The 25,633-nt window shown below is 36.1% G+C and overlaps 1 protein-coding gene across 2 annotated transcripts in view; it reads left to right on the top strand.

Annotated features, from left to right (window-relative positions):
- Nucleotides 1–25,633, top strand: part of CHM (CHM Rab escort protein) — a 230,206-nt gene that overhangs the window by 82,602 nt on the left and 121,971 nt on the right. For both annotated transcript variants that reach the window (XM_045085590.1, XM_045085589.1), the window contains 3 exons: nt 767–883; nt 1,387–1,507; nt 3,203–3,428. In XM_045085590.1, coding sequence (XP_044941525.1) covers nt 767–883; nt 1,387–1,507; nt 3,203–3,428 — 464 coding nt within the window. The remainder of the gene's footprint in view (nt 1–766; nt 884–1,386; nt 1,508–3,202; nt 3,429–25,633) is intronic.

Here is a 25,633-nt window from a genome sequence, read left to right as displayed (position 1 = left end):
GTGGTTAAATTTAGAACAGGCAAGATAATACTGTTGAAGTTGTTTTTGTCTAATATTGGTTATGAGAGATGTGAAAGATTAAATCAATTCCTATTGTGCATGCTGGCAATAACTATTATCCTCACTTCTTGAGAAAGATATATCTCATATAAATCTAGACTGCTAGGATTATAGAGGGACCTTAAAATTCAACTCTTGTGGTGGAAATACATAACCACTTTTTTTTCTTTTTTGTTTGGTGAGGAAGTCCAGCGAGCTGGTGTCTTCTTAATAACCACCTGCCCTTATATAAGGCTATAGTCTCTTATTCAAAACCTTGGGCCTGGTGTGTTCTGTTATTTAGATTTAAAAAATTATTTTGGGAAGTAAAACACTACATGTGCTGGTATGCTATATATGAGGCAACATTCTTAGCAGTCTTTAATTAAACTAATTAAACTAATTAATTAAACCTATTAATATTTCTGCAGTCAGATGTACGAATATTCACAGTAAGCAGGGCAAAGATAGAAGAGCCTTATAATAGTTTGGGTCATTTTGTTGTCAAACTATTTATGGAAAAACTATGGATTCCAGAGTTTTTTGGGTTTTGAATTTCAGATAATCAGTTGTAAACCTGTAATAAAAATGTACTGCAATATTAATATGTGTAATGCTTTTTACAGATATTTAAAAATATAATGGAATTATGTCTTTATTTAGCATTTATCAATTTTTCCACAATTTTACCTTTTACTTCATCTTGTAAAATATTTTCTTTGTACAGCTGCTGTATTCTCGAGGATTGCTAATTGATCTTTTAATCAAATCTAATGTAAGTCGATATGCAGAGTTCAAAAATATTACCAGGATTCTTGCATTTCGGGAAGGAAGAGTGGAACAGGTACTTTGCTACTCAAGTTTTGCGACAGAGTATGAACTTAAGTTATTATGATTTGTTTTGGAAGGATAAGCAAATAGGATTGTTATTTTCCTGGCAAAGCAGTGAATTCCAATCCCGTATGGGAAAAATAAAGTTAAGAGATTACTCAATTAAAATTTCTACTGTCAATAATTTCATGAGTTATTCTGAAGCCTGATGTTGATGTTGAGAAATGGCTAATATTAGTCAGTATTGCTAGATTGGAGCTGTCATTTGTATCCGGTTAGGGGTGACATGCCATTGGCCTTTTAATGGCATAAAGAGCAACTTGGCAGAATTAAGTAAAAGAGCTCACAAGTTAATTAGCTTTGAACCCAACAGAGATGCCATTAGAACTGATGGAAGGTAACACAGATGGCTAGAATGGAAATATTGATCTTGTTATAGTTAAAGGGGAAAAAATGTGATTTGGAATACTTGTATCACTAGGAGGCAGTTTCTTAACTTACAATAATGTTTTTCAGGTTCCTTGTTCTAGAGCAGATGTCTTTAATAGCAAACAACTTACTATGGTAGAAAAACGAATGCTAATGAAGTTTCTTACATTTTGTATGGAGTATGAAAAACATCCTGATCAATATAAAGGTATTGTTTTCCATTAAATTGTGTTCTCTAATTATTTGAACTTTCTTATTTTAATATGCTTGCTCTGACGTAAGCCACTCATGTCTTTGTTAAAGTACATTTCTTACTCTGCATTATCCAGTAGGTTAGCCATGAACAACATGTATTATTTAAATTAAAATTAATTAAAATTAAATAAAATTTAAAATTAAGTTCCTCAGTTGGACTAGCCATATTTGAAGTGCTTAGGAGCCACATGTGGTTATTAGCTACTATGGCTACAGTACACGTATAGAATGTTTTCATCATTGTGGAAGTGCTATGCTGGGTGTTTAGTTTTTATTCGTATTAATTAAATACTGCTGTCAACTAATTCTTCATAGATGAAAGTCTCTTTTCATTGTTATGTTAATTTTTCAGCAGTGAAAAAAATCTGTGTATTTTTTCATTTTTCCAGGATTACTTTTGCTTGGTATATTGACTAACTCATTTTGACTGATTAAAAAAAAGAGTCTAGATGGTATGAGGAGTGTGAACCACTGTATTAGAGTTTAGTCTTGGCTTTGACCCATATCATGCGGTTACTTCAGAGTCTGTTGAAAATTGAATATCTCAGTATCAGAGCTTTATACTTTTTAGCGCATTGGGCTGGAAACATTATCCAAAATCAGAATATTCTATTGATGTTTCACTTATAAAGTTACAATGAGAAATATAGCAGTATTTTTTTTTTTTTACTTGATGGAATATTAGAAGTCAAGCTCTTACTCTTAAAGCTTCATGTCCATAAGATACTGCCAAATCATTCTTCACAGTGGTGTAAACTTATGTTACCTCAGTAAATTTTTATAATCTTTACTTTTTTTCTTTTGTAACAGAATTGTATTTCCTACCACTAACAGTCTAGTTACATTTTTTCCCCTCATCTTTAAATTAGTAGTTTCTAGGTCCCTTGTTTTGAGGTGTGATATAAAGCAGTAACTGGTTCCATTAGCCACACAGAAATTAACTTCATTACTTTTTAGTCATAGTTTATTGTTCTTAGTTTTAGTAAGAAATATACATTTCCAAAAAAATTAAGTATCGCTCTATCACTGTTTTCACCAAAAAATTGCCGTTTGTCATATGTATTTAATATTTCAAAGTGTAATTATTGACATTATTGGGGCACCTGCGTGGCTCAGTGGGTTAAGCCTCTGCCTTCAGCTCAGGTCATGGTCTCAGGGTCCTGGGATCGAGCCCTGCGTCGGACTCTCTGCTGAGCGGGGAGCCTGCTTCCCCATCTCTTTCGCCTGCCTCTCTGCCTACTTATGCTCTCTCTCTCTGTGTCAAATAAATAAATAAAATCTTTAAAAAAATTATTGACATTATTTGGAAATTTAAAGATAACAAAGTAAATATTGCCACTTATGTAAACCTATTGTGATGGTTAATGATTATTTAATGTTTTTCTAGTTTTTTCTTTTAAGTCTGTAAAATACTAAATAAAGATTCATCATTTAAAGCTTGGAAATTGTGCCTTTAGTTCAATTAAGATAGTAAAATTGTTTCTAGTTCTTTTTTTCCCTTAACATCTGTGGTCACTGTTCAAAATGTAGTATTATACCACCTTGGTCCCTTGCAAAGTGTCTTGAACAGGCTTGATGTATTTTGTGCAGTGTTTTTAAAATGAAGTTTGGTTCTGATTTTAATTGCTAAATTTTTATCTTTACATAGCCTATGAGGAGATTACATTTTCCGAGTATTTAAAAACACAGAAATTAACCCCCAGCCTCCAGTACTTTGTCCTGCATTCAATTGCAATGACATCAGAGAAAGCCAGCAATACCATAGAGGGTCTCAAAGCTACCAAAAACTTTCTTCACTGTCTTGGACGTTATGGCAACACTCCATTTTTATTTCCTTTATATGGCCAAGGAGAGCTTCCTCAGTGTTTCTGCAGGTAAGATTGACATTGGTTCTCTTGTTTCTTCATAAGGTAATACTTAAATAATGGATGAAAATTAAAAAGACAAAAATGAGATTTATTCAAGCTTTTGTATATGCAAGCATACTTTGTTGTTCTCTTCTTTTATAAATCTCTATATTTGCCTACCTACCTATCTAAATGATATATTCAGTTTGGCCTGTGTGTGAACTTCATAAAATAAAACCCTACAGTAAATTCCTTATTTCACTCAATATTATGTTTCAAAGCATTGTCCTTGTTTTGCATAATTATAGTTATTTTCATTGCTATGTAGTATTCCACTGTGAATACACCATAATGTTTCCATTTTTCTTTTGGTAGACACAAGGTGTTTCCAGGATTTTTTTTGTTTTTGTTTTTGTTTTTGTTTGTTTTTCTGCTATTAACATCCTTATGTATGTTTCAGGTTATACATGTTCAAGAATTTCTCTAGGATATATATCTAGGAGTAGAATTTCCAAGTCATGGGGCATATGAATGTTCATACAAGATAGTACCCAAATTTTTCTCCAGAGCATTAAACCAGTTTATCAGTAGATAAGAATTTCCATAGGTCTACATCTCTGCCAATGTTTGTTAGTAGATTTTTAAGTTTTTTTTCAATCCAACTCACATGAAATATCCTCACATTAAACTTTTATTTTGTATTTTGTAGATTACTTATGTGGTGGAGCATCTTCTCATATGGTTATTGGATATTCATGTTTTCTTTTTGGTGAAATGCATGTTTCTATGTTTTTCCCATTTTTCTATTGGGTTATTGTATTTTCCTTATTGATTTATAAGAGTTTTTATTCTGAATACAGATCTTTTCTTAATTTTATGTGTTGTATATATCTTGCTTTATGGTATCCATGATACATGAGGTCATTAAGATTAATGTGGTCAAACATAAAAATCCTTTCTTTTTATATGTAGCACTTTTAAGGCAGTGGAGCAGAGTAGTGAAAAATCTGGACTATGGAGACAGACTACCTAGATTTAAGTCCTGGCTTCTCCATTCGTTGGCCATGTAGCCTTGAGCAAGTTTCACAGCCTCTCTAGTATGTTTTCAAAGAATCACCTTTGTGGCTTTTTGATTCTTTCTATTATACCTTTTGTTCTTAGTTCGTTCATTTCCATTCTTTATTATCCCTGTTTTGCTTTCTTTGGGTTTTGTTCCACTCATCCCTCCCCTTTTCTGTCCTTGCCAATTCTTAGGATGAAACCCAATGTTAAATATATATCTTTTTAAAAAATTTTCTAATATAAGCATTTAAGATGATAAAGTACCAACTCCTGTTTTGACTCTTCACAGTTATGTATTATTTTCATTGTCTTTTTGTCCTACATATCTTTTTTTTAAGATTTTATTTTATTTATTTATTTTTTAAAATTTTTTAATTTATTTGTTTGACAGACAGATTACAAGTAGGCAGAGAGGCAGGCAGAGAGAGAGAGAGAGGAGGAAGCAGGCTCCCTGCTCAGCCTGCTTAGCAGGGAGCTCGATGGGGGGCTTGATCCCAGGACAATGGAACCATGACCTGAGCTGAAGGTAGAGGCTTTAACCCACTGAGCCACCCAGGTGCCCCAGTCTAAATATTTTAGTTTTCATTTTGATTTTTTCATTGACCCATGAATTGCTATGAGAGGTTTTATTCTATTTTATTTTATTTTATATTTTATTTTAAAGATTTATTTATTTATTTGACAGAGCACAAGCATGGGGAGCAGGAGAGTGAAAAGCAGAATCTTGGCTGAGCAGGGAGCCCGATGTGGGGCTCGATTCTGGGAGTCTGAGATCATGCCTGAACTGAAAACAGGTGCTTAACTGAGTGAGCCACCCAGGCACCCCATTAGGAGAGGTTTTAAAATAGCTGATTTGGTTCATTCTTCTGGTCTTACAATCTAATTTTATTAGAGAAAATTAAGTTATGTCTGAAAAATAAGCTTTTTTAAAATTTAAATTCAATTAGCCAACATAGTGTATATCATTAGTTTTTGATATATATTCCATGATTTATTAGTTGCATGTAACACCCAGTGCTTATCACATCACATGCCCTCCTTTAATGTCCATCACCCAGTTACTCCATCTCCCCATCCTCCTCCCTATCCACAGTCCTCAGTTTGTTTCCCCAAGTCAAGAGTCTCTCATGGATTGTCTCCCTCTGAATTCTTCCCATTCAGTTTTCCCTCCTTTCCCCTATTGTTCTCTGCCCTCTTTCTTATATCCCACATATTAGTGAAACCATATGATAATTGTCTATCTCTGAATAACATGATACTCTCCACTTCCATCCATGTCATTGTAAGTGGTAGATATTCATCCTTTCTAATGGCTGAGTAATACTCCATTGTATAGACATACACATATTCTCCATTGTATATACATACCACATATTCTTTATCCATTCATCTGTTTAAGGACATCTCAGCTCCTTCCACAGTATGGCTGTTGTGGACATTGCTGCTGTGGAAAATACGTTTTTGTGGTATTAATACTTTGAACGTTATTTTATGACTTATTATAGCATGAATTTTTGTAATTTTTCCATTTGTGTTCAAGAAGAATGTGTTCTTGGGAACAGGGTTCTCTAATTATTGGTCTTGGAGCCTAATAAGGTAGACTTTGGGTTGTAATTTGCAAGTTTTTTTGTGATTTGCAAATTTATTGAGCTTTTTTTCCCCTTTCATCTACCAATAATAAAGTATTTTTAAAGGTAATTCTTTTTTTAAAAAAGGATTTTATTTATTTATTTGACAGAGATCACAAGCAGGCAGAGAGGCAGGCAGTGAGAGAGAGGAGGAAGCAGGCTCCCCATGTGGGGCTTGATCCCAGGACCCTGGGATCAGAGGCTTTAACCTACTGAGCCACCCAGGTGCCCCAATAATACAGTATTTTTGAAATCTCCCATTATGATGTTTGATTTGTCAATTTCTCCCCCAAGTCCTCCATGTTGCCTCTCAGCTTCCTCATATCAGGGAGATCATATGATAATTGTCTTTCTCTGATTGACTTATTTCGTTAAGTATAATACCCTCTACTTCCATCCATGTTGTCACAAATGGTAAGATTTCAGAAAAGGGAGTTTTTAACCTCATTCCTATTTTTCCACTAAATTTCTCTATTTCCTTTCCTAATTCAGATCATATTTATATCTTGTAAATACTAATTGGTGTTTGTTGTTTTTAAGGGAAAAGTCACTAAAAAGTTTTGTTTGTCCTATACTGATAAGGAATTTCAAAATGAGACCTTATATGTCTTGGATCCTAGATAAAAAAGACATTTTCCCTGGAAATGATTGTATTCTCTCTTTTTTTTTTTAAGATGATTTATTTATTTTAGAGAGAGTGTGAGAGCGAGACCACACGCTTGCACACCTGCTCACATGTGTGCATGCTCACGTGCGCATGAGTAGGTGGAGGGGTCACTGGAGTGGGAGATGGGGAGAGAAGCATTCCAGGTCAAGTCCAGAGCCAGGGATTGATCTCACAGCCCTGCGATTAGGACCTGATCCAAAATCAAGAGTCAGAAGTTCAACTGACTAGCCTCCCAGGTGCCCCGTACCCTCTTTAAGCCTGAGTTTTTATCAGCCTTTTATATCTTTTTTTCCTCTGCAAAGTGTATCTCAGAATTTTGTGTATGATACAGATTTAATGTTTATTATAAAAATTATACCTCACTCTCTGCAATTTGAACCGACACTTTCAGGGAATTCTATAATTAAATGTATATGCGTATAGATAGTTGATTAAAAACAAAGCATTTTTCCATTATTTTTGAAGTAGTATATTAAACTTTTGGGTGATTCTTTGATAATTAAAGTAAATATGAATTCTGTAAGGTGTATAAAATATATATACACTTCTACATATACATAAGTATGTGAATTAAAATAAAAATAAATTAGCCTAGGGATAGTAACTTAACTTTACATTTGATTCTCTGCATCCTAGTTTATAATTTCATATAAATGTTGTTTTGTTTCTCTCCTAAAGTCGTAACACTACTACCATCTATACATCATAGCCTTCACTTTCTATCACCAGGTTATCAGAATTAGGTGTCACCAGTTCTGTGATTTCTAACCACCATTCTGTATTCTGTTTTATTATAAGCCTAAGCATTTCTCAGCCAGTTAAAGTGGGTACTCATCAAGGCTGCTGTTATAAATGGCATGCATGCATATTTATGTGAGGATTCAAAGACATTTGTAAGTCATATCCTTGTATTCTAAATGAATTCTGCATAAACAGTATTACATTTTAACTACTATAGATAACTTTCATGAGTAAACGCCCTTTGAGGTTTTTGTCCATTTAAATAGGTATATTTTTTTAAAGGATTATTTATTTAAGAGAGAGATCAAGTGAGCAAGCAGAAGAGGGTCAGAAGGGGAGAGAGATAAGCAGACTCCCCACTCACTGGGCAGCACGAAGCTGGGCTGCATCCAGGACCTTGAGATCATGACCTGAGCTGGACTCTAAGAGTCAGACACTTAGCCAACTGAACCACCCAGGTACCCTGGTAGTTTTTTTTTTTAATAAAATATATGAAGCTTACTTATTGTACTATTTCCTACCCATTAATATGACATAAGTTAGACTGTTTTGGAAGAAAAGTTGAAAAAATTGAAACCTATATATTTTTGTAGTCTAGCAAACCTAGACTTTTCCCTACCATATATTAGTTGGTTAATATTTTTTCTGGCACACTGGATAGGATATATATGCAGTATATAGGTTTTTAGACTCTCACAATATATCTTCCAAACAGAAGTCCTTTTTAAGCCCTGACTAACTTATTTCTGTTATCTGTGTGGTTGGTACCATAGTAGACTACTTTCTAGTTCAGACTAGGTTTCACATAATGTGTTATAACCTGTGACATGGAACAGTACCAGTGGGATCAAACAAACTTCACACTTTTATAATTTTTATTTTTATTTTTTATAAACATATAATGTATTTTTAGCCCCAGGGGTACATGTCTGTGAACCGCCAGGTTTACACAGTTCACAGCACTCAACACAGCACAAACCCCCCTCAATATCCATAACCCCACCACCCTTTCCCGAACTCCCCCTCCCCCAATAGTTCCTTTTTGCCCTTACTTCCCTTGCCTTTGGCGATGTTCCTAGGAAGAAGTTGCTGCGCCTGAGGTGGAAGAGGTTGGTGCCTGTGTTCTCCTCAAGGATTTTGATGGATTCCTTCCTCACATTGAGGTCCTTCATCCATTTTGAGTCTATTTTCATGTGTGGTGTAAGGAAATGGTCCAATTTCATTTTTCTGCATGTGGCTGTCCAGTTTTCCCAACACCATTTGTTGAAGAGGCTGTCTTTTTTCCATTGGACATTCTTTCCTGCTTTGTCGAAGATTAGTTGACGATAGAGTTGAGGGTCTATTTCTGAGCTCTCTATTCTGTTCCATTGATCTATGTGTCTGGTTTTGTGCCAGTACCGTACTGTCTTGATGATGACAGCTTTGTAATAGAGCTTGAAAGTCTGGAATTGTGATGCCACCAACTTTGGCTTTCTTTTTCAATATTCCTTTGTCTATTCGAGGTCTTTTCTGGTTCCATGTAAATTTTAGGATCATTTGTTCCATTTCTTTGAAAAAATGGATGGTATTTTGATAAGAATCACATTAAATATGTAGGTTGCTTTAGGTAGCATAGACATTTTCACAATATTTGTTCTTCCAATCCATGAGCATGGAACATTTTTCCATTTCTTTGTGTCTTCCTCAGTTTCTTTCATGAGTACTTGGTAGTTTTCTGAGTACAGATTCTTTTCCTCCTTGATTAGATTTGGGTTTTCCACATATAGTATCAAACTTCACACATTTTTGTTAGTAGATTTAGACAGCCCAGGGACTGTTACTTGATTTTTATAAAAACAGTGTATTCGGCTGATAATTTACTGGGTAATTCAGTCTTCTATTCTTGAGTAGCCTAGATTTTCTGTCCTTTTTTCCTTTAGTAGGATTATTAAAGCATAAAGGCTGTGGGTTTTTTTTTTTTTACTTTTAACATGTAATATATTGTGTGTGCACACACATGTAGAAATCACCACCAAATACTTTTTACTAGGTGTTTGTACTCAAGTGACATTTTTCTGAATATTGACTGTTGAAAATTGAACAAATGGGAGATCTGCCTCAGGAAATTTTGGAACACGAGTTGATCTCTAACTTACAGCTTTTAAAGAGAGAATGAGAGAACACCAAAAGTCCAAAATATATGTAAGTTTAAGATTATAGGAACACCATGGAAAGACAGGAAAGGGAATCTCCCGCTTGATACATTCATTCAGTAATAGCTTGAAGAATAATGCCTATAAGGGGCCATATAGATGCTCCTCTGATTTTCTTATAATCATGGAATTTGTTTTTTAATATAAATTGGAAGGTATTTTATATTGTTTTATCTTTCTCCTCTGCTTTATTGTTATATGTGGAGAACTCCTTAGAAGACATCTCTCACACCAAAGTAACTTGCCTATTTTATTCTCTAATGACCAACACTTTTTATTCAGGGAATTTTGAGAAATCTAAGAGACATTTGTTATCCTGGCTGAACCAGTTGGAAAACCAAGAGAAATGTTAAAATTCACCAAAGACTCTACCAATGGAAAATTTTATGAGTTTATGTATTCAGCTGCATGTGAAGTCATAGCAAAATTGAGATGACTTCTTAAAGTCAGCGCACAGTATTCTTGCCCTTCTACCCACATAAGTATGGGTTAGATTATAGATCTAGATACTTTAAGAGTACATTATTATTTCCCTTTAGTAGCATTCTCTTTAATTTCTTTTCTTGTAAAATTCTCCCTACTAATCTGGTAGTAATATAAAAAAAATTAGAATTGAAAGAATGCTTTCATTCTGTTTTGACTGCTCCAGTTTTATAAATGAGGGAAGATAAAAACTGGCTGAGGCTAGAAACCAGATTTCCTGGTATGCTTTCTTCATGACTTACCTCTTAAATAATCTCATACAGTTTTTAAAAAAGATTTATTTCTTTATTTGAGAAAGAGAGAGAACAAACAGGGAAGAGCAGAGGGAGAGGGACAAGCAGACTCCACATTGAGCATAGAACCCAACTTGGGACTCAATCCCATGACTATGAAATCATGACCTGAACTGAAATCAAGTTGAGAGCCACCCAGGTGCCCCACAATTTTTAAATGTTTTCTGAAAAAATTAAAAGGAGATAATTAATGAAAATGTTATTTAGGGGAGTTAAAAAAACCATTTATGGTATTTATCAGCTTTTAACAATTTGTAATTTGCTATGCTTTCTTTTCTTACTGTCAATACATAGTGACTTCCCCAAAAAAGGCAGGTGAGACTAAGGGTCATTCTTATAGTATTCTTAGAAATGTCTTCCAGGGGCGCCTGGGTGGCTCAGTGGGTTAAGCCGCTGCCTTCGGCTCAGGTCATGATCTCAGGGTCCTGGGATCGAGCCCCGCATCGGGCTCTCTGCTCGGCGGAGAGCCTGCTTCTTCCTCTCTCTCTCTGCCTGCCTCTCTGCCTACTTGTAATCTCTGCCTGTCCAAAAAAAAAAAAAAAAATCTTTAGAAATGTCTTCCAATTCTGTGCCCAGTAGGAAATACCAGTTTAGATGAATAAAGAAATTCTTTCAACTTCCCCCATTTTACCTAATAGATAAAGGTAAAAGGAAAAACATCACGAGCAAATAAATTTCCCCTTCATCCATATAATTTGTATGTTTGCATTTGATAAACGCTAATGTAGGGGAGCCTAGTAGCAGTTAGATTTTATATGTTTTGGAGGCTAGTTACCTTTCCTGTGTTTGATGTTCCCAACCCCATTGGTTCCTCGCCCCCTACCTCAGTGTCATAGGTAGAACTCCATGATACACCTAAAAAACGTGTGGAAATGACCTGTATCTAATTGGTAGATTTGACTAGTCCAAATTGTATGTGTAAAGCTTGATTATTGAATTGAGCCTTAAATATTTGAAATTAAATGTTTAAAAATTGCCAAAGTGAATTCAACAGAAACATTAATTAAATGAATATTGAATGCATAAAACTTATGGTTAAGTAAGAAATATATTCATTGTGGATCACTACACACTATTGTTTTGCAACACTGCAGCTGAGTAAAGCTGCAGTGAGATATGCTATGCCAAAGGTTCTTAATCTAAGGTTTATGGGTCCTTGGAATTTATATACAAAATGTTCTATGTGGGTCTTTATGAAAGGAATTCAAAGTGTTATCAGATTTTTATATTCATCCATGATCTAAAAACAGGGAGTGAAAACTATTATAAATTTTCAATAAAAGAAAACATTATTTCTTACTCAGATAATAATTCCTTAGGAGCTTATGAAAAGAAGAAGTCCTAAAGAGTTTATAGTAGAGTTGCTCCTGAGGTATAAATACAAGAGAGGGATGGGAAAACTTGGAAAATGTTACTGTTGGAGCTGTAATTTACAGGCATCTGTTGGGATAGATAGAAGCAGATATTTATGCTCTAGTGTTGTGAAGTAGAAGTAGTTAAGTATAGTATAATGAACAAGAGGGTACATTTTAGAGCCAGACCAATGGGGTAAAATCCTGGTTCTGCCATTTATTGCTGTGTATTCTTGGGGCCAGGTACTTAATCTCTCTGTGATCCAATTTCCTTATTTTTCATGGGGATGATAATAGCATCTACCTCATAGGTTATAAGGGTGAAATTGAATGAATATCTAGAAAGTGGTTAAAACATTGATTGCCTTGGTGTACTACATAAGTGTTAGCTGTTTTTACTATTACTCTTAGTATAACTATTATAATTATTACTGCTGCTGCTGCTGCTGTTGTAGAATACCATCAGGGTAAGTATGAGGCTGAAATAGGGAGTGAGCCCGATTTGGCATTCTAATATAGTAGGTCAACAAATATTTTTTCCTGTAAAGGGTCAGATAGTAAATAGTTTTGGCTTTGTAAGACATGTGGTCTCCATTGAAACTATTTGCAGTCATAAACAATATGTAAAAGGATGGACATGGCTGTGTTCCAGAAGCTTTATTTACAAAATAGGTGGCAGGTTTTCTGACCCTGTTTAATCAGTTCAGTAGTCTTTTATCTACTAAATATAATAATATTTTTAAAAACCCTGATATTAGAAGATATTACAAGATTGCCTTATGCACTGCCTGGTATACATTAATCATTAAGTATTTGATGGATAAATTAATGAATAATAGGTATTTATGGATTACTGTAAAAAAATTGGATGTCAAAGAAGTGGTAGAGCAGTTTTCAAAACTTTACCTGTGTCAAAATTTAACACCATTACTGGGCCCTATTCCTAGAGTTTCTGACTTTTAGATCTGATGTGAGGCCTGAACATTTGCATTCCTATTAAGTTTCCAAGTGTTGCTGGTTGTCTAGGGAACACAGATAAAGAGTAAGTAACCAGGGTAATTTCTCTCTGGGCCCAGTTCTGATAAAGAAGAAGAAGAAAGATTTAGAGTGACAGAAAAGTTGTGAATAAGCATCTATGTCATTTGTTGTAAATTTGATTATTTTCATTTCTTCCCATTTAATTCAACAGCTGTTTTTTTTATCAACATATAATGTATTATTTGCCCCAGGGGTACATGTCTGTGAATCATCAGGCTTACACACTTCACAGCATTCACCATTGCACATACCCTCCCCAATGTCCATAGCCATCCACCCTCTCCACACACCCCCTCCCCAGCAACCCTCAGGTTGTTTTGTGATTGTCTCCCTCCCAATCCCATCCTGTTTCATTTTTTCCCTACCCCCAATGACCCCCCCCGCCCTTCCTCTCAAATTCCTCATATCAGAGAGCTCATTTGATAATAGTCTTTCTCTGATTGACTTATTTCGCTCAGCATAATACCCTCTAGCTCCATCCATGTCATTGCAAATGGCAGGATTTCGGGGTTTTTTGGTAGCTGTGTAGTATTCCATGTGTGTGTGTGTGTGTGTGTGTGTATCACATTTTCGTTATCCATTCATCTGTTGATGGACATCTAGATCTAGGTTCTTTCCATAGTTTGGCTATTGTGGACATTGCTGCTGTAAACATTTGCGTGCACTGCTATTTTTTAAAGCATCCATTCCCTGCCTAGTACTTTCCTAGATATAGTAGATGTAAATGAAAAAGAATAATATGTAGACTTTGATGTTAATGTCAAGAGTGTTTACTGTAGTTGAGGAAAGAAAATACAAACTTATGAACCAATTACAAAATTAAAAAAATGTATTTCATCAGGTTCCAGAGTGTGTAATGTAGGTATGAATGACATTAGTACTCAGAAATGACCAGAAAGAGTCTAAAGAGATATGACCTGAAATTAATTTAATCAGGGCACACAAAATGATACTTTGATGGAGTTACAGGAATCTCAGACTGCTCAGTTAACCTGTCCATTTCCAGAAAATAGCAAGAAGATTGGATCCTACTCTGAGCCAAGTATCAGCAGTGAGTGGTATAGTCCCATCCATCATTCAGTATGGCCCGATTATGTGAGATACATAATTGTTTTGAGGCTTTTGGTTTAGGCCAGAATTTCTCAATCTCATTTTGCTAGGATACTTGACATTTTTGGCAGGATGATTCTTTGCCGTTTGGGGGTATGGGCTGACCTCTACATAATAGGATGTTGAGCAGTATCCCTAGCCTCTATACACTAGATGTCACTACCTTCACCCACCTACCCACTTGTGACAGACAAAAATGTCTCCAAACATTGACAGATATCCCCTAAGGGCAAACTAATCCCTGTTTCAGAAATAAGGGGTTAGTCCAGCTCAGTATATATTGAATTGGTATAGTCAACTCTAGCCAAAATGTTGAAAGGCAGGGAGAATAAAATATTCTTGCAATTCTTTCTTACAATCTTACTACTCATTTTTTTAAAAATCTGGAGCTATGTAAAAATTCTTTAAGGACCAGAATATTTAAAAGATCTTGACATTTGAATCCATGAAATAATTTATTCTTATAATTTAACAAAGTTCTTGACATATAGAAGATACTAAGTAGCCATTATAAAGCAAATTCTTGGGTAACATATAACCTTAGTAGTTAAAGAAAAAATAAAAATACTGAAAAAAAAATAGGAAACAAACACACTTTTATAAAGAAATGCAAGTCCTGTTCCCTACCCTCAAATTCCACCACTTGCATTAACGTTGTTCGGTTGCATATCTTCCCATCTTTTCCATGCTTATACAGGCATCTATAAATGTGTATATACATGCATACTTAAAAATATTTTGATGGCTGAGTAATTCTCTGGTATATGGATGTAGACATAGTTCATTCAGATATCTGCCTATTCATATTACTATGCTAAAATTAAAATTATGTTTTTGTTATATAAGATATATAACTTTATATGTAGAATTTTTTTTTTATTTGGCCATCTTCAGTTATAGCATAAGCAAACTTACAGCCATCCTTTTAGCAACATGTATCTGACAGCTTAAAAATAGCTTTGGAAGGCTGGGTATAGCAAGAGGAGTTCTTCAAATTCAGAGTCCTTAACTTGGCATCCAATACCTGGAATCAATCAGAATACTCTGAAGTTGTATGCTAAATTGTTTGTGTGTGATATGCATGGCTGCATTTTTCTAGGAAGGGGGGGTCATAGTTTTATCATTGTATCACGGGAGTCTGTCACCTCTCAAGAAGGTTAAGAGCCACTGAGATGCAGTCTCTCAATTGAGAACTGCCTTTATTAAATTTGAAGAGCAATGTTGAATAGGTTAACCAAAAAGTTGTCTCCCAAAAGTTGGAGGGTTGTTGTTTGAATAGAATTTTTATAAATTGTAGAATCTTGGAGGTTGAAAAATGAGCAACATACCTCATTTTCTGAATCTTTTGCATACAGTTTTAAGGACAGCCCTCTAGTTAATAATATTGGCATAGAAATGATACATAAGCTGTAGAGGATAAGCATGATTATGTTTTTATGATCATTTGTTTTTCCCTTGAGGAGAGAGTATTGTGTGGAATAAACAGCAGGGTGGTGAGATAATCTATCATTTTGAAACCTGTTCTCTGGTGATGGATGGATAGATTGTTAAAGTAACTCAATAATCTTCATTTTTTTCCCAGGTTATTCACAGATCATTGAGCATTGTCATTAATAAAGCAATGGAATGTTTTTGTGTTCTTGCCTGCATTATTCCTCAGGTTGTGACAGGAAAATACTTTTAATTTGGGAATAACGTCGTACTAAAACATATATATACACATATGCATATATATTCACATATATGTATGTTTTATATATATATTTCTATATTACACACACCAATATGTGTGTATATGTGTGTATATATATAAATGGAGCATATATGGTGACTCTCAGGAATATATTAGAATTATATTGGCTCCCCAAATTACATAGTTTGAGTTTTTATTTTAGTAATAGCCTCCTTCAATGGTAGAACTTCAGATACTAGATTATCCTCACACATAGATACAAAACCCACCCAATTATTTTCTCCCCCAGTTACATAATACATACTACTCCAGATCTTAAAATAATTCTAATAACTTATAGTAGAGTCAAAGGTGGCTGACTTCATATAGGGCAAGAATGATAATTGAATTTAAGTCCAGTGTTTGGAGCTGAGATTTTAGTGTGATTAAATTGAAAGGTAACACTGTGTTATTACATAGACTAACTTTTTAAGGATCATTCAAAGCAATTCTTGAACTATCTCTTTGGAACTAATGTATTTTTGTGCAAGTGTAATACAAATAGTATGTGAAGTGGGTCTATTTTCAAGCCAATTTAAAAAATAATCCTGAAGGCAGCCAAATTACAAAGATCTAAGGCTTTACTTGTTGGCAAGTATAAGTCTATGTTAGATAGCTGGATTTCCATGTGTTCTCTGCTCTTCCCGTTTAAGTTGTTTTTGTTCCAAAGTGATCCATTTAGCGTGATTGCATAGAATTTTAATGAAGCTGTTCATTTCCAACTTTTTCATCAATTTGCTTTCTACTTTGGTAGGGAATGCTCAAAAAACTGTTTTTGTATAATTCCTTGAAAGTTACAAGGTTTCCCATATGTTACAAAAATACTAGTCTCAGAATTAGATTCCAGTTCTAGCTCTATCATGTTATTATTTGCGTGAACTTGAACATGCCATTTAAATTCTCAGAGCCTCTGTTGTTTCACCTGTATAATGGAGATGGTGATTAAATCTAGTCCTAACTCCTGCCCTGGGCCTACTGTGAGACTCAATTCTAATGATGTTAGGGAAAGTGGATTGAAGATTGTCCAACGCCAAGTAGAGTATTACAACATAAAAGTTGTATGACTTCATAGTCTTGGTATTTGGAATTCATTTTTGTAATTACTGAAACATGCAGACTCTTCATTCACTTTACACAAGCAAGATCTGGTATTTAGAATTTAGTTTTATAATTAAATTACCTTATAGTATGTCCACTGATAGGTATATTTGCTTTATAAAATGTAGTCCTCCATGTCTCCTGTAGTTTCTACTACATAGCCTTTTACAAAATGGGTATGCCATGTTTTTTTCCCCTTACTATTGAATTTGATATATTTTACTCATATGTATTTAAATGCTTTGATAGAACTGCTTGGAAATTTGGCTGGCATACAGTAGGTGCTTAATAAATTACTCATTTAAAAAATCGGGGGGCACCGGGTGGCTCAGTGTGTTAAGCCTCTGCCTTCGGCTCAGGTCATGATCTCAGGTTCCTGGGATCAAGCCCCACATCGGGCTCTCTGCTCAGCAGGGAACCTACTCCCCCCCCACTCTGCCTGCCTCTCTGCCTAATTGTGATCTCTCTCTCTGTCAAATAAATAAAATATTTAAAAAAAAACTTGGATTATAACTTACCTTTGAAAGAAATTAAATATTGCAGGAAAGAAATTAAATATTGCAGGACAGAAACCATTGTTTTTTCATGTACTAGAGAAATGATTTGTGAAAAAGAACTCTTTGTTGGAGCTGAAATAATTAATGCAGCTTTTAGCCATTCCTCTTCCTTACTTCTCTATCCTTTGATGCCTCAACCTCTCTCCTCTTTCTTTCCTACCTCCCCAAATTAGGCAAGTAGATTCTCACCCAATATAATGAAATAGAATAAAAGTTTTGTCCAAAAAATGCCATTTATGTGTGGTAAAACTTCACTGATTTTAATCTCACCAAGTCAAGATTCATAATAATTTGAATGTTTTTATTTTGTACTCTAAACAGTTTGCTAAACAAATGAATAGTATAAACAGGAAAGTGCATGTAGCCTACTCAAGAAACCAAACTAATTTCAGCTGTTTGTAAATGACTCCTGCAGTCTTTAATTCATGCACACTTGGAAGTCATAAACCTGTCATTTATAATTTACACTTACACTGGTATCCCTACATTATTTCATACAGATGCACATGTATTTGTAAATAACCATATCTTTCAACTTTTTGCTTTCCCATCTAGAGGTTTTTTTGTGGTTTTTTTTTTTTAGTTTTTATTTATTTATTTATTTTTAAAAACATTTTATTTATTTATTTGACAGACAGATCACAGGCAGAGAGAGAGAGGAAGGGAAGCAGGCTCCCTGCTGAGCAGAGGAGCCCTATGCCAGGCTGGATCCCAGGAGCCCGAGACCACGACCGGAGCTCAAAGCAGAGGCTTTAACCCACTGAGCCACCCAGGCACCCCTAGTTTTTATTTAAATTTTAGTTAAATGCAGTGCAATATTCGTTTCACGAGTACAATTCAGTGATTCATCACTTACATAATACCCAGTACTCATCACTACAAGTGCCCGTTATTAAAGAGGTCCATCATCTAGCCCATTCCCCAGCCACCTCCCTTCATCAACCCTCAGTTTGTTCTCTTTTGTTAAGATATGATTTGTTTCCCTCTCTCCTTCTCTCCCCTCCCCCATCTGGAGTTTTAAAAAAAAGGGATTCACAGTGTGGCTCTCTTTCTTTTGACTATATTATAATTTGAAAATATTCATTCTTGAATCTATATAGTCATGGTCCTATATGCATAGACCCATATTCTTCAGGTACATTTAAAAATAGAAGGAATTGGGGCACCTGGGTGGCTCAGTGGGTTACAGCCTCTGCCTTCGGCTCAGGTCATGGTCTCAGGGTCCTGGGATCCAGCCCCATTTCGCTTCGGGCTCTCTGCTTAGCAGAGAGCCTGCTGCTTCCTCTCTTTCTGCCTGCCTGTCTACTTGTGATCTCTGCCTGTCAAATAAGTAAATAAAAAATCGTTAAAAAAAAGTTTGAACTTTATTAAAAAAAAGAATTAACTCTGAAATAGGCTTTTGAATAATACACATTTATTGAATGAACAATAATCTTAATCCTAATTTTATGTTTTAATGTATACTGAGAGGTAGTACCATGTAGTTGTTAAAGAGTAGAGGCTCTTAAACCAGACTTTCTGTTTGAATCCTGGCTCTGCCACTTACCTAGTGGTTAAATCCTCTTTTATCAGTTTCCTGCCTTATAAAAAAAGGGAGTTACAATAGTGTCTACTTCTTAGGGTTGTTATGAGTTTTAGGGACGTATTTGCTAAGCTCTCAGAACAGTACCTGGCACAAATAAGCACAGCATGAGTCTTTGTTATATAAAGTGAAATAATTTCCAAACTATGTTAATTTTCTTGGGCATATATGAATTCACATTCTTTGGTATAGTGGAGTGGTTCCAAATGCCTAATAAATTGAGAGCCAAACTTCTGACTTTAGTGATTTTGAAATCAGAACTTTACTGTTAGCCTGTAGTATTCTTGCAGAGGTTGATGGACCAATATTAGAGCTGCCACTGTCTGAAATCTAGTGCAGTATACCTATTCCCCTCTCTGGAATTAGCTTTCTTATTTGTCCCTTCTTTTTTGAGCTTAGATGTATTTCTTTCAACAAGCAAATACAGATGAAAACAAGCATTAATTTTCATTATACTCATAAAGAAGAAATAAAAACCACTATAGAGTGTCTTTCTAGGATATGAATATTTTAGTGCTTGAAATGGGCTCTTACAGATACATCAAGTATGCATCAGAAGAACTTGCTTATCTGTTTCTACATTTTAACTTAAATACTCTGCCCATATGAAACTGTTCTACTTATCTACATACAGTTTCTGTTTTTTTTTTAAGATTTTATTTATTTATGTGACAGAGAGAGATCACAAGTAGGCAGAGAGAGAGAGGAGGAAGCAGGATCCCCGCCAAGCAGAGAGTCCGATGCAGGACTCGATCCCAGGACCCCAGATCATGACCCGAGCCGAAGGCAGAGGCTTAACCCACTGAGTCACCCAAGCGCCCTACAGTTTCTGTTCCGTATTAGACATCTAACAATGTCAAAACTTACACAAAAAAAGAAATACTGGTTTATTTCTGAATAGTTACTGGAGAGAAAATAATTCTCTTTAGAATATAAACTTTGGAACTGGTGTTTTTAAGGCTCCAATAAACACACTGATGTTTATTGATGTTCAGTCCGTTGAACAGACTAAACGTTTCTATTGTTAATCATTCCTATGGAGATGGTCTTAGCCACAGAAATATACTAATAAAATTGTCCTGACCAATTCTGAATGATTTTTTAAATAATTTTTTATTTTATTAACATATAATGTATTATTAGCCCCAGGGGTACAGGTCTGTGAATCGCCAGGTTTACGCACTTCACAGCACTCACCATAGCACATACCCTCCCCAATGTCCATAACCCCACCTCCCTTCTCCCAACCCCTCTCCCCCCAGCAACCCTAAGTAAGTCAATCGGAGAAAGACAACTATCATATGATCTCCCTATATGAGGAAGTGGAGATGCAACATGGGGGGTTAAGGGGGTAGGAGAGGAGTAAATGAAACTAGATGGTATTGGGAGGGAGACAAACCATAAGTGACTCTTAATCTCACAAAACAGAATGATTTTTAAAATACCCTCATAGGGACGCCTGGGTGGCTCAGTGGGTTAAAGTCTCTGCCTTCGGCTGGGGTCATGATCCCAGGGTCCTGGGATTGAGCCCCGCATCGGGCTCTGCTCAGTGGGGAGTCTGCTTCCTCCTCTCTCTGCCTGCCTCTCTGCCTACTTGTGATCTATCTGTCAAATAAATAAATAAAAATCTTAAAAAAAATAGTGTCTAAGGTATATGAGCTCTAACTCTCTATGGTTCTAGGCTTTTATGTATTTTTTAAAGATTTTATTTATTGGAGACAGAGAGAAAGGGAGAAAGAGGGAGGAGCAGGCTCCCTGCTGAGCAGAGAGCCTACTGTGGGGCTTAGTGCTAGAACCCTAAAATCATGACCAGAGCTGAAGCAAAGTTGCTTAACTGACTGAGCCACTCAGGTGCCCCGGTTTTTATGTATTTTTAAGAGACTTTTAACTCTAGAGAACAAACTGAGGGTTGATGGAGGGAGTTGGGTGGAGGATGGGCTAAATGCGTGATAGGTATTTATGGAGGGCACTTGTGATGAGCACTGGGTGTTGTATCTAAGTGACAAATCACTAAATTCTATACCTGAAACTAATTTTACCATATAACTAGAACTTAAAAACTTGAAATTTAGGGGCGCCTGGGTGGCTCAGTGGGTTAAGCCACTGCCTTTGGCTCAGGTCATGATCTCAGGGTCCTGGGATCGAGTCCCGCATCGGGCTCTCTGCTCAGCAGGGAGCCTGCTTCCCTCTCTCTCTCTCTCTCTCTCTGCCTGCCTCTCCATCTACTTGTGATTTCTCTCTGTCAAATAAATAAATAAAATCTTAAAAAAAAAACTTGAAATTTAAAAAGGTGTATTTTCTTTAAAAAAATTTTTATTTGAGAGGAGACAGAGAGCATGAGAGGGGAGAAGGTGAGAGGGAGAAGCAGACTCCCTGTGCAGCTGAGAGCCCAATTCAGTACTCGATCCCAGGACTCCGGGATCACCACCTGAGCTGAAGGCAGTCGCTTAACCAACCGAGCCACCCAGGCACCCTTGATAGCTCTAATGATTTTTTTATTTGACAGAGACCTAGAGAGAGAGTGCAAGTAGGCAGAACAGCAGACAGAGGGAGAGGGAGAAGCAGGCTCTCTGCCAAGCAGGGAGCCCAATGTGGGGCTTGATCCTGAGACTCCAGGATCATGACCTGAGCCAAAGGCAGTCACTTAACCAAATGAGCCACCGAGGCACCCCCAAAAAGGTGAATTTCCAACAATGCATGTATTAAGCATAGGATTTTGTTTACTCTTGTTATTTTCTTAACTTGGTACTGTTCACTTTCTGGTTATAGGTTGTAGCAAGCTGACTTTTTTTTTTAAAGGAAATAATTTTTCTTCTTTTTCTGCTTACCAAAATAATCCATGCTTAGGTTAAGAAATTTAGACAATATGGAGGTATGAAGAACATAAAAAATAAATTGATGAAATGATTTTTACCAGAATTACTTTCATTTTCATTTGGCTTTAAAATGGCTATTGTGGGACGCCTAGGTAGCTAGCTTAGTTGGTTAAGGTCTGTGTTCAGCTGAGGTCATGATTCCAGGATCCAGGGAACCAGCCCTACTCTGGCTCCTTGTTCAGCTGGAGGTCTGTTTCTCCCTCCCACTCTACCCCTCCCCACCACACCACTGTTACCTACCCCCTCGCCCCCACTCTCACTCTCACTCTCTCAAATAAAAAAAAATAATCTTAACAAAATAAAATGGCTTTTGTAAGGTTCTTCATCTTTACTTTGACTCTAACGTTACTTAGTATCCCAGGCTTACTTTTGTACATAGTGTCAACACTACTTTAATACCAGGAAACTAAATTCCTTCAGATTGCTCAGTATAGTAAAAATCATTTTTTAAATGAATTTGTTGTTTTCTAAGTTTGACAATTCCAAAGATTTCTTTTTCGCTACTATGGCTACTAGTATCATAAGCACATTTTTGCCTTTTTCAGTATTTACACAGTTTATTGACAAAGGAAGAAACCAATTCTTCTAAAATAACTTGATAAAAGCCTGAACTTCCCATGAGAGGAAGAATAACAAGAGTTAATAAACTCTTACTATATAACTCATATATTGGGGAAAGGATAACATTTATTTGTTTTTATTTAAAAAAATTTTTTTTGAAGATTTTATTTATTTGACAGATCACAAGTAGGCAGAGAGGCAGGCAGAGAGAGAGAGAGGAGGAAGCAGGCTAGGCAGAGAGGCAGGCAGAGAGAGAGAGAGGAGGAAGCAGGCTCCCTGCTGTGCAGAGAGCCGGATGCGGGACTGGATCCCAGGACCCTGAGATCATGACCTGAGCCAAAGGCAGTGGCTTAACCCACTGAGCCACCCAGGTGCCCTTATTTTTAAAATTTTAAAGTATTACCATAAGGTTCCTGCGAGGAGTGTAAAGAGAGTCATCAAAGTTAAAGAATATTTTTCCCAGATGTAGGATAAGTATAAAGAACAGTTTGATGGTTATCTGTTTGTGCACTATTTACAAGAATAAAGAACTCTAGTTACTATGATTTTGAATTGGAAACTAGAAGTTAAACTGAAATCAACCTTTTCTACATTAGAGATTTTTAAAAGGGGTAAAGAATACATTTTGATAGGAATTGCATTGAATATGTAGATTGCTTTAGGTAGCATAGACATTTTTACAATATTTATTCTTCCAATCCAGGAGCATGGAACATTTTTCCATTTCTTTGTGTCTTCCTCAATTTCTTTCATGAGTACTTTATAGTTTTCTGAGTATAGATTCTGTGCCTCTTTGGTTAGGTTTATTCCTAGGTATCTTATGGTTTTGGGTGCAATTGTAAATGGGATTGACTCCTTAGTTTCTCTTTCTTCTGTCTTGTTGTTGGTGTAGAGAAATGCAACTGATTTCTGTGCATTGATTTTATATCCTGACACTTTACTGAATTCCTGTACAAGTTCTAGCAGTTTTGGAGTGGAGTCTTTTGGGTTTTCCACATATAGTATCATATCATCTGCGAAGAGTGATAATTTGACTTCTTCTTTGCTGATTTGGATGCCTTTAATTTCCTTTTGTTGTCTGATGGCTGAGGCTAGGACTTCTAGTACTATGTTGAATAGCAGTGGTGATAATGGACATCCCTGCCGTGTTCCTGACCTTAGCGGAAAAGCTTTCAGTTTTTCTCCATTGAGAATGATATTTGCAGTGGGTTTTTAATGGCTAAAATCAACAAGTCAGGAAATGACAGATGCTGGCGAGGATGCGGAGAAAGGGGAACCCTCCTACACTGTTGGTGGGAATGCAAGCTGGTGCAACCACTCTGGAAAACAGCATGGAGGTTCCTCAAAATGTTGAAAATAGAACTGCCCTATGACCCAGCAATTGCACTACTGGGTATTTACCCTAAAGATACAAACGTAGTGATCCAAAGGGGCACGTGCACCTGAATGTTTATAGCAGCAATGTCCACAATAGCCAAACTATGGAAAGAACCTAGATGTCCATCAACAGATGAGTGGATAAAGAAGGTGTGGTATATATACACAATGGAATACTATGCAGCCATCAAAAGAAATGAAATCTTGCCATTTGCGACAACATGGATGGAACTAGAACGTATCATGCTTAGTGAAATAAGTCAAGCAGAGAAAGACAACTATCACATGATCTCCCTGATATGAGGAAGTGGTGATGCAACATGGGGGCTTAAGTGGGTTGGAGAAGAATCAATGAAACAAGATGGGATTGGGAGGGAGACAAACCATAAGTGACTCTTAATCTCACCAAACAAACTGAGGGTTGCTGGGGGGAGGGAGGTTGGGAGAAGGGGGGTGGGGTTATGGACACTGGGGAGGGTATGTGCTTTGGTGAGTGCTGTGAAGTGTGTAAACCTGGCTATTCACAGACCTGTACCCCTGGGGATAAAAATATATGTTTATAAAAAAATTAAAAAATTAAAAAAAAAAGAATACAAAAGTTTCTGAGATATTGGGGACTTAACAGTGGTTCTGATCTCCTGTTTTCCTATACACTGAATATTTTTTTAAAGATTTTATTTATTTATTTGTCAGAGAGAGAGAGGGAGAGAGAGCAAGCACAGGCAGACAGAATGACAGGCAGAGGCAGAGGGAGAAGCAGGCTCCCTGCCAAGCAAGGAGCCCAATGTGGGACTCGATTCCAGGACACTAGGATCATGACCTAAGTGAAGGCAGCTGCTTAACCAAGTGAGCCACCCAGGCTTCCCTACACTGAATATTTTCCCTTTGAAACAGATATCTTCCTTGGCTAACAGTTGAGCCCCTAAACCTGTCTTGCAATTATGTACGTTTAATGACAATCACAAGAAGAACCTAGTAAGGGTTCATTGTGTTTGTTACCACCAATACATTTGCAACTTATATACGTTCTTTGATAGCCATATGTATTTTGTCGAAGCACACATACACTCATATACACATGCTCACTCAGGGCATGTTAGGTATGGGTAACGGTTACTGAATTTTTTTTTTTTTTACCAGACTTAGAACTAATACTGTATTTTTTTTTTTACATAAAACATTAAGGGAATATTGGCTATAAACTTGAGCTTTCTGTTCTATCACAAGCAAATTTAGAATAAAGATTAGAATTCATTTAAAAAATACAGAGAGAGGGCACCTGGGTGGCTCATTTGGTTAAGCAACTGCCTTTGGCTCAGGTCATGATCCCAGTGTTCTGGGATCAAGTACCACATTGGGCTCCCTGCTCTACAGGGAGTCTCCTTCTCCCTCTGCACTTTCCCCTGCTCATGATCTCTCTCTCTCTCATGGTCTCACTCTCTTTCAAATAAATAAAATAGTATTAAAAAATTTAAATATATTTAGGGGTGCTTGGGTGGCTCAGTGGGTTAAGCCTCTGCTTCAGCTCAGGTCATGGTCTCAGGGTCCTGGGATCAGGCCCCACATGGGGCTCTCTGCTCAGCAGGGAGCTTGCTTCCCCCTCTCTGCCTGCCTCTCTGCCTACTTGTGATCTCTCTCTGTCAAATAAATGAATAAAATCTTTTTAAAATTTATATATTTTATATAAATATAAAATATATTTAATATACATAAATATATATTTCATATAAATTATTGAATATAAATAATATTCATACATAAATTATATAAATATAGTGATATATTCATATACACACATAAATTATGATACATTAAATGTTATATATATATACATGTATATACATATATATGTACATATGTGTGTGTGTGTATATATATATATA

This window comes from Mustela putorius, unplaced genomic scaffold, assembly GCF_011764305.1.
Source record: "Mustela putorius furo isolate JIRA1106 unplaced genomic scaffold, ASM1176430v1.1 tig00000870_pilon_pilon_pilon, whole genome shotgun sequence".
In the NCBI taxonomy this organism is placed as follows: domain Eukaryota; kingdom Metazoa; phylum Chordata; class Mammalia; order Carnivora; family Mustelidae; genus Mustela; species Mustela putorius.
Note: the sequence above shows the minus strand (reverse complement) of the source record. Positions and strands in the feature narration are given on the sequence as shown.